At 40.5% G+C, this 10,385-nt stretch overlaps 1 protein-coding gene across 1 annotated transcript in view; it reads right to left on the reverse strand.

The window, feature by feature from the left end:
* LOC131880392 (phosrestin-1-like) overlaps positions 1-8,113 on the reverse strand; it is a 14,080-nt gene extending 5,967 nt beyond the window's left edge. Inside the window, exons 1-6 of the mRNA XM_059227020.1 lie at positions 7,973-8,113; positions 7,600-7,707; positions 5,825-5,976; positions 4,456-4,662; positions 1,247-1,435; positions 580-771 (exon numbers count right to left, since the gene is read on the reverse strand). Of these exons, the coding sequence (XP_059083003.1) occupies positions 580-771; positions 1,247-1,435; positions 4,456-4,662; positions 5,825-5,976; positions 7,600-7,707; positions 7,973-8,015 (891 nt within the window). The 5' untranslated portion in view covers positions 8,016-8,113. The remainder of the gene's footprint in view (positions 1-579; positions 772-1,246; positions 1,436-4,455; positions 4,663-5,824; positions 5,977-7,599; positions 7,708-7,972) is intronic.
* Positions 8,114-10,385: the final 2,272 nt, after the last annotated feature.

Here is a 10,385-nt window from a genome sequence, read left to right on the forward strand (position 1 = left end):
CGCACCTTTTTGTGGATGTTCTTTTTTTCTTCGAATAAGCCGACTTTATATTTGTAAGCCAACCCAAAACAATTTTCAATATCAGGGGAAGTGACTATTTCTAGCCTTGACGTTCTGATTCTTGTCTGCCTCGTCACGCGAATCTAAATGTGGATTTAATCATAGTACACCATTCAGATGAATGGGAAATACTTCTTCCCCCAAAGTTGACCAAGTATGTGCTAGAATCTGAATCGGATCCCGAAAGTTTACACATCGCATAACATTTTGAGGTCACGCGACAACCTCAACAACGGACTTGAATTCAAACGTGCTTGCATCAAAGAAATCGTACCATTAAGGATTCCATTTTCTCCTTCAGAACATCTTGCCAATGACCAAATGTAAACAGCCTAATTGATCGATCTGCTTCCGTTTCCCAAGGCTGAACCGCAATTGGTTCTATTTCGGTGCAAATTAGTAGTTGCTCTAATGTGTTTTGGGATTGACTGGGATCGATGAGGATCTTCAGCCACTGACTGCTCAGAGGTTTTATCGCTCGCCACAGTCTTCCTCTAGGGCCCTTTTTTGGGTGGTTACCTTACTCAAAGCTGCGTCCAAAGCCAGGCCTCGCTCATGGGCACACATCTGGGCCAATGGCTTCATTGTGAACGTGCGATTGAGGGAAGCTCCTGGTCCAAGGGGACATCCATCCTTGGTCTCCAAACGAGCCACTTTGCAACTGTATTGGGCCCCGACCATGGTTAACTCGCAGTGTTGATTGATGCTGCACTGTAAGGAAAAATGGCCAAGACTCAATGAAGGACAAGGACAACAGTTCTTGGGAGATAAAGTGCACAGAGGGGTCCACTCCGATTGGTTATGCTGATCCTCGTTTGATCCCGGGTTACAGTTCTCTGGAAGGAACGTGACCAGGACCAAATGACGATGACCCAGTCAGATGTCAATCCCTACCAACTAACCAAACGTTCCATTCCACGTGAGTGAATACAGCCGACTAACAATAGACTCACACCCATTGATGGCGTGAACGTAAAGTCGGGAGGGGAATTTTTTATTCCTGTCAGTCACTCCAGCACAAACGTTTGAGATACTAAATGTGGAAAAAAACTGAAGAACAAACATTGAGAACAATGCCAAGTCTATGCCATTACAGTGAGATGCTTGTAAAGGCCAAATCGTAATTTGGATGCCAGAATCATGTACTGTACGTACGTACATATAGGTATAGATCACTCTCGCTTACCCGGATGGTCTTCACGGACTTCTTGGAGTTGTTGTGGACCGACACGTGAACAGGTATCTCCTCTCCATGGTAAAATATCTCTCGATCTAAAGTACATTCCAGGACAATCTTGCCCTTGGAGCACAGGAAACCTTTATCTGCTGTGGCCGTAGGAGAGCGTTGCTTGTCGTTGATGGGCGACCATTGAACCTGAGAAGATGAGAAAGAGAGGGAACAATTGGGTCGTAATGGACTTTTCCTATTGGCAATCAGGACAAAAGGAAATATGATCGGGTTGATAGGATGATCACATCCGTGAAATGAGTACAAAAGACCAGCCAGCCAATCATAACCTGCAGGATGGTCCAACATGCTTGAACAACAATGAATTAGAATAACGCATACTCTGCAATGATCAGAAATGACCACCAATTCAAATGCAGAGATTTGCCCAACAAGTAATTCCATTGAAAGTACGTGGAACTGGGTGAGGTCATTAGCTCTTGGGGATCATCGGACATTTGCTTCAATCCTTTTCCTAAAGTCTACATTCCAGTTTACCTAAGCCATTCTCGGAGAATGAATGCCAAGTGCTTCATTCTGCTTTCGTCCCCAAGGCTGATTTTCCATGTGATTGTTGGCACTGAGTGTTACGTCTCATTCGTTTCCAAATTACAGCACGAGTCCTTGATTTGCACGTGGACAATTGGACCATCAAATCAATTCCAAACAGGATGTTCCTTTTCCGATCCCTCTGGCTATTGGAAAATAAGTCGAGAGTGTTCCAATGCATTGGACTTTTTAGATGCATCTATTATTTATCCATGATAATAAAACTCCGGTTCCTCACATTTGTCTATTTTCTGTAATGGATTCCTTTCGTATAGTAGGAAGACTTACCTCCCACCTGAATGTATTTTTCAAGATTTAGTGTATGTATGGGCCTAATCGTGCTTTGTTAGATACGAACATGCATTGGGCAAGGTCCGTTCACTCTGGTGCTGCATCAAAAGTTTTTCAATCTAATCGACAAAACCGAATTTTTGCGAATCATTCAAAACAGATCAAAATCATTCTTCGATCGTACTTTGTTACTTCACGTGGACATCTTATTCCATTCAATCAAATAAAAATGTTGTCTCAAACTCCAGATAATGTGGTCAAATAGAGACAAAGGATATCTATGTGATGTTTCGCATTAAGCACAAGAGATCTCTAATCCCAAATGAAATGGGTCGACGAGCAATATAGCATTTTGGAGACTATGGTCGAAAAATCTATTCCAAACCCAGAGACCCTCGAGACCCAGACTTTGGCTAAAGAAACTAACCGAACACGTGTGCCTTGTTTCCAACTAACCACCGATATTTCAGAGTACATACGACATACAATAGCCCATTGTTATGGGAACAAGTGAGTGCTTTCGAAACATCATTGAATAAGAAAGAATGTGTAGTTGATGACGGTGCTTGATTCTCAATCTTTTCATGAACAACACCGAGTTAAGGTTGGAGATCAAAGGGTCACGTGGCACGGGTAGGAATCAGAATGAGGCATATAAGTTTCTTGATACGGGAGTGAGTATGTTGGTAAGTTCATTTAAGTCGACGAGAAGTGGCCTGATGAGGCCTTCAAAGCGGCTAGAAAGTGTGATCAAACCCATAACCGTTGAGCTCATACGTATTAGCCATTGGTTTACCCCGGTGTGAAGAAAAATGTGCTTCTATGTTCGTCCTTCAGACGCTTTTTTGGAATTCAGTGAAAATACGCACAAATCTATTGAAGCCCAGCAAGAAGCCAATCAAGAAATCTCTTCGTATGAATAAACTCGTCAAGAAATTGCCGAATGTAGATGTACGTGTGTTGGTGGGAACTCGAAATATAACGTTTTAAAAATGCTTAGTCCGCATTTGAAAACACCGTTGCTCGTTTTATATGCGTCGCATACAATGATCGAAAATTTACACCAACATTCCAGAAGAGTTAGTGCAATGTCAAGGTCGTTACTGTGATCACTAACATCGAAGAATAGTCTTGTTCAAGACTGCTTTTTTCCTCTTACTTTTTTATTGCAGTTGGCAGTGGAAGCGAAGTTATTGCTATTATTTTTTTTTTGTTGAAACGTGATCATTCTTATGATAGTGTGATGGTCTCTCAGCTCTTTTGATTGTAAATAATTGGAAGATTATTTGATCCAATAAGACGTTACCATGGAAATTTGACAGGTCCTGGAATCTTTAGGAGATGAAAATGACACTAAGTTAAAATATAGCGCGAACAAAGCAGCAAACTTTATTGCGTTTGTCACTCTTAACGTGAGAAAAACCTGTAAAACATGTCGAAAAAGTATAATAAAAACCCGTTACAATTTTAGCCACTGAAAAGGGCCGAGCTTTGAGAACTTATCCATAAACTTATGAATGGTTATTGAAATGATATGCAAGGTTTGCATCTTGTGGAATTTCCGCAGTTTGCGGACGATGGAATTTGGCCACGCTCAGAAGAAAGAGCGGCGAAAACTGAAGAATATATTCAGGTCCCATCTGTTCTTAAGGGTTTGTAATCAACGGCCATCAATTGAATATTGTCAATGTGTTTTTTTTCAAGTACTCAAAGAAAAATTCATTTTTTTGAGGACATCTGCGTTTACACTAAATCCAAATTAGTGATCAACTTGAAGAGCCTGTTATGGAAGCTTGTGTGAAAGTAATGATACGCAAATTAACAGGAAAGACAAAGGGTAAAATACATTGTTGTCCCTCGAGCCACGTAGTTCCCACCTAGTTTTAGATGACTTTGAAAAAGCTGAAAATGCCCATTGAAAATTTAATGAAATTGACACTTCAAATTCCGTTTCAAGTTCGAATCCCATTTTTGAATTAGTTCTTCAACTCAACAAGGTTTCAATGACTCAAACTCATTAATGTGTGGTTTGGTCATAATTAAGAAAAGGGCGACTTTTTGGCAATAAGATGTGACAATAATTTTGAACCAAGACCGTCAAATTATGCGAAAAACTATCTAAAATGTAAAAGAAATTTAAATCCACCCTCTGACGATAACTGATGTTCGTAAATGACTCTCACTCTCACGAATCAAAACTCTGCTTGATTGCAACTTGCAAAATGTCATGCTTTCTCATGGCGCCCCTAGTGGCAGAAATTGAAAGCTTCACGCTTTTGTGCCTTGCACATAAAATTTCAGCGTTACAGTATTCAAGGTTCACGCACCTTCCGAATTCCCATGGCCACACTGGCCTTCTTAACCCCTTTAAAGTCTTCAGAGTTGTCAGCCACGTGAAGTTTGACGTCGTAGCTCACTCCCATATTGGAAGCATCGCCTTCCTCGCCCTTGATCAACACCGAATTGGGAGCGGTTTTCGGAAAGTTCAGCACAAATGGGAACGCTGAATCGCCCAGTTTTTGGATAAGTTTGCTCTGAAATTGAGGAAAACAACAGGGGTAAGAAGAGAGCCGGAGAGTCAGGAACAAGATTGAGGTGGAGGGTAATAGAAATTAATGTTCCAGTAGAACGATGTAAACTCACAAGAACAAAATATGTAGAGGACTTTGAGCGTCATAAATCCAAATTTGGGTGGTATTGGGGAAAATGGATTTTTCATGTTTAGGTTACGAATTCCAAGCCTCAAGTTGGACGCAAAATGTCCAAAATCGAATCTAGACATTTTGAACTTCTTCGGTTTTCTTGAAATTGACCAAAGACCTGAGAAGATGGCAGGTACATCGAAAATTCATGAGCGAGCTTCTACATTTCCGAAATTGGTAACACGATATCCTGCTCATAATATGATTTACCGTCGCCTTAAGGACACACTTCCGTGAGATTATTGAATGAGATGGAGGCGACAGAGTACAAACGTCATTTTTTTCCCCCGAATGGAAAGGCGTTTTTTCATTCTATCATTGCCAGTTTTTCAGGAAAAGGCTTTGAAATCGAAAAAGTATCAACATCATCGAATGGAAAAGTGCTTTCTTTGTAAGAAACAGCCTCATGGGCGCAAAATGAGTAATTTGTGATTAAGACTGACGGACATTGTTAAATGATAGGAAACGCTTATTTCACCGGAATAAGAGACCTCAAATTTCAAATTGCATAATGGTAAATCTAAACTGATTTTTAAATTCACCCGAAAACAATAAGAACAATTCCATAGGGATAACTAAACCAAAAATAACCAGTGAAAGTACGTTTTGTTGCCTTAAATTGAGCGTATATTGGTAATGACATGATGATTTTTCCACATACCAAATTCCATATATAACAATCAGGTTGAGTGTCGGTCAATTTCCGTTAATTACTATAAAGTCTTCAGTTTTCGCAATTTCTTAATAACTGTACTGTGTTTGGAAGTATGTGGAATTGACGAGAATTATTCTCTTCCAAGCTAATTTTGGGCATAATTCTAGTTCTTCAGACCAAATTATCTGTTACTTGTTCTTCTGTTCCCTAATTGTGGATGGCTGGGAGATAATTTCGGCATAGACAAAACGAGTCTCCTGATAAGTAAGGATACAAACAATCGATTATTCAATAGCCTAACAAGGACATTCGGGGGCTATTTTCTAGTTATTTTTCCACCTGAAGCTTATCCTTCTCCTCGGATTTGTCGGGTGGTGGGTACACTTGGATCCGGTCCACGACCAATTCCTTCTGGAAGGACACGCCCATGACTTCGTCCTCTTCACGCCCATGTCTGAAGTTGCAAATGAGGCTGGCAAACACGAATTTTCCTAAAAATCGGGGAAAAGAATGAATGAGCGAAACAGGAAATGTTAAAACAAAAGCCGGAACGCTTGTTCCAATAAGTGTATTTGGCGAGGAGTTGTTGGGGATCTCAATTAAGCTTCCAACTTCATCCAACCTGAGGGAGATGACTTTATCACGGGTCTTTACACATTGCATGAAGACTTCTGGATCTCGATGTGACATCTTACCCAATGTTTCACTTTTCGTGGCCAACAAAAGAATAAAGCCGGACTATTTTTGGCCGGGGAGATTTGTTAGATCCTCGTTCGTTTGCTCGACAAACTTATGCTGGAACGAGTTTGCTCGTGAAGCGATCGCTTTGAAGTGTGCATTAAAGACTTGTTTGATATTACAAGGATCCAATCTAGTCCGAGATGAGTTCAGTAGCTATTTGATTCGCTCGACTTTGACTCTGAGATTGAGACATTGTCCAACGAAATTGGTTCCAATTCCATCAATCGCAGGGCTTTCCACGTGGCTTAAGGAAATGGACCAGCTGATTGACTGGCCAAGGAGCCAGACTGACAGGCTGATTGACCAACGGGAAATTGAAAGCTGCAATCTTAAATCTTACGCTGGTCTGTCAAAAAAAAATTTTTCAGTTTGGTAAGTAGAAATAGATTGTCGTGAGCTGTGTGATGAAAAATGGCAATTGAGAGCATGTGTGCTCTTAGAATGGAAGCTGCTTTTTAAGCGTTTATTCATTCATGAAGAAGTATGGTCTAATTTTGGAAAGGAAAACGAAATCCATTAGCTCTCCTTTAGGACTTGTTTGTCGTTCACGAGTCAGGAAATTTTGGGTCTCAACGATTGTGAACATCTCGATCGGTAATAAATCTCTGGTTTGAAGAGGAAAAAGGATACCACTCGCGCTTCTTGCAATAAAAAGCAGTTATACTAAAGTCAAATACCCACTTAAGCCCTTGTAATTCCAACCATCTCCAATTAAAGTGAAGAGACTTTCCAACCAAAAATGCCATTCTTTTTTTTTGACGAAAAATGCCGTCCCTTAGGAGAGAAGCTAGGAAAACTTAGTTATAATGCGTTAATTTCCACCGTTCTGCAATATGCATGTTCCAACTTTTCAAGGACATCCGGAGGATTTGCCGCCTTTCTTTTTGCCACAGATTAGGATTACCGTATTCACCTCGCTTGCAAATCTTTGGCAATGTTCTCATAACAATTCTCATCAAAAAGAAAGTCGTTCAACATTTGTGCGTGAGTGATCTTGAAAATGCACCAACTTTGATTGATGCCTATTTGGACGGGATTCACTCATTCCCAGTTCTCGGATATCATTTTCACGATCCTTAAGTTGCGTGTCCTTTGGAAAGGTGAAATTTGCCTCATGACATTTCGTGTCACTTGAACCAATTTCATGAGACGCAGAAAGCAAATTGCCCTAATGAGAATACGGCTGCAGCAAACTTAAACCCACACAAGCACCTTCCTGAAAATACTGTACATGGTACCTTCAATATCTTTGTTCAAAACGCAAGTTCAAGCAAGTTTATATATAGAGCGCCGGCCGACGAAGCACTCTGCTGTTGCCATTCAAGCGATGGAGGTCATGATTCATGTTTTGATCCTCGGATGAGTGAACCTACCTTTCAAGAAGTCCTTGAACTCGGGCAGATTGGCCACACCCTTGATATCCTCGATGACTCCATCACAAGAGACGTATTCCCGTTTCCCCAGAAAGAGATAGAGTCGACCTAGAGCGATTCCAAAGCCGATCAAATCTTCCGTCTCCGTGACAAACGATGTGTCATGGCTGGATCCCAGGATCCCTTCAAACTTTGGATTTCCTGGCTATAATGATCTTTGCCAAAGCTTTACTGGGCGGCGCAAGGATTTCCGTTGAAGGAATTCCACAAGTTTAACCCTTGAACTTGGCACATCGTTAGGAGCTTTTTCCCACCAACCATGTAGCCTTTTTTTCAAAGCTGACGTGGAATGTAGTAAATGAGTCATGCTCACCATTGGGAGAACTCTTCTTGAAGATCTTCATGCTAGGCGCCATCTTGAATTTGAATGCAAGTCTAGATGGATGGGTGAAACAAGGGATGTCTTAGTTTTGGCGCACGAAATCTAACTAACCCGGGGCAAGTTGACAAGGTCTCTTTTAAAGAGCTCCCGATTTATCTATATTGGACATACAACAGCCCCAAGAAACCCTTCAAGAGCCCTAGATAGGATTAGGGTGAGGTCACACTCGCTCGTCCTGGTTGGAATCAGAAGGCCACCACGTAAGAGTGAGAGACAATGCCATTCAAAATTCCATCTCTGGCATGTGATCCACTCTTACGTGCTAAGTTGACGTCAGGACCAGAATCATGCCAGGTTGTCGACACGATATCAAACAGTCGCTTGGTGTTTCTCTTGACTTTCTACGAGTACGATCAAGATTTATTAAGTGAAAAATTGGTGGGTTCAAACCAAGCCAAACGGGGGCGGATATGAAAAATGAGAGACCTAATGCTCGGAAACCAAAACTTTAATCCTCCTAATGTCTACCCGCCTTAAGGTTTTCATCTTGCCCTGCAGATATTTGAAATGAAACATCCTTTTCTGAAAACGAAAAAAGCCTCAGGCGCACTCAGCCTTCTTGGATCAATGGTGTTGATGGTCTTTGCAACGGGTTGAGTTGATATTGATTTGCTAACTACGTAATGATGATGAGTTATTTTAGCGACTTGTTGGTAAAGTAAAACATTAAAAAGATGATAACGATAAAATTATGAATGTTTTGAAAGTGAGAATAGTAATGTCTTCTGATAGCCCTTATGGATGTGCACCAAGGCCTAATTATTCACCACTTTTCATTAGCATACCGTTTTCGGCCTTGATTTGGGGCATTGACAGGAACACAAGAAACAAACCACTAAATTATATGGCAATATGCTAATAATGGAACAGAGTGGAACACGAGCACTGCGATATCAAAGTTGATGAAAGGCAAAATTTCTTTTTCTAATCATATTGCTTGTACTATGCACGACACGAGCTTACATCCCATTTGGTCTTCTCGATTGCCTCCTAAGAACATAAAGCAGAATAAAATGAGTCTTTCAAATGAGTGATATACGAAATTGTGGTAATACAATAACTGCAATAATCATAGCTTCATCCACGAATCACTCAAAAGAGGATGAGACTCGCAACTGTTGTCGACTATCCCAAAAGCTCCTTCAAAGCGAATCATTTCTACATTGAAAGAACCTTGGGCAAACATAGTTTAAAAGATAAAAAAGGGGCAAGCCCATAACAATTTCGCCCATTTCTTTGGCTGTTATCATCACATGATGTCCAGAACCACGACAAGTGTGCATCCCAAACCACAAGAGCTGGTAAGTGTTCGGGGCCTGGTTAGGCTGGACATTCGACAACGCTATTCGCATCCCCTTGTAAGATATTGCTGCTTCATCAAACCGAGCACTTTTCATTTAATCACTTCATAAAACTATCTGCTTGAACAAACTCTCGCTGTCAAACGCACTTTCAGCCCAAGTTTGCCCACTTGTCTTGGGCAGCTTCTTTCCACTTGACCATGATGCACAAAGATTCTAAGGCCCAATGCAATAAAGTTTTTAGTCTCAAAGGGACACTTTGGATGTGCTTCTCCAAACATCTGGAAAACTTGGCAAATTATCTGGTGTATATTTTCTTGGGCTTTGATCATAATGCTTCTGCCATGGTAACCATTCATTCAACGGATCCAGAAAGATAGACTGAACACGGTGGACTGAAACTGAATTTTGAAATCAAGGGACCAAGAAGAACAAATTCGTTTCCTCTAATATTTGAAAAATACTTGCCAAACAATTGTTGCTCTTAATTGGACTTAAGAAGTCAAACTTGTAAATGACAATTGTATAGAAATATGCCTAAAGGCACATGTTATTAGAAGGATGAAAAAAGCTAATTATTCAGCTTATTCATTCAAAGAGGTTTTTAAAAGTATATTACCCAACAAATATCAAAAGCAGGGCTTGAACCGATACTGAAAAATGCAAAAAGAACGACATATGGGATTTTCTAATGTTTAGTAAATATGACGTGAAACAAATTTCTAATATACGAAGGTACAAGGTTAAAATAATATGAGGGCTCGAGGGCTAATTAAGGGTTATTTTCTTTTTTTCTTTTTCACTTTTACGAAACTTTTACTAAACTTTAGCAGAAAGTAAGTTTTCCACTGGTTTGACGAGAGGAAAATCAGGGTTACATTTTGAGGCTAACTTACGGATNAAACGAAACCATTAGCAAACCTTTCGAAATTGTTTGTTGTAACGGAGTCGGAAAGCAGCGCTCTCGTATGGCCAAGCATTTGATGATGGGGATATTTTGGCTCCGTCGTCATAATAGCCATCATTGATTTTTTACCTCACTC

Source organism: Tigriopus californicus, chromosome 5 (assembly GCF_007210705.1).
Source record: "Tigriopus californicus strain San Diego chromosome 5, Tcal_SD_v2.1, whole genome shotgun sequence".
Classification (NCBI taxonomy): Eukaryota; Metazoa; Arthropoda; class Copepoda; order Harpacticoida; family Harpacticidae; genus Tigriopus; species Tigriopus californicus.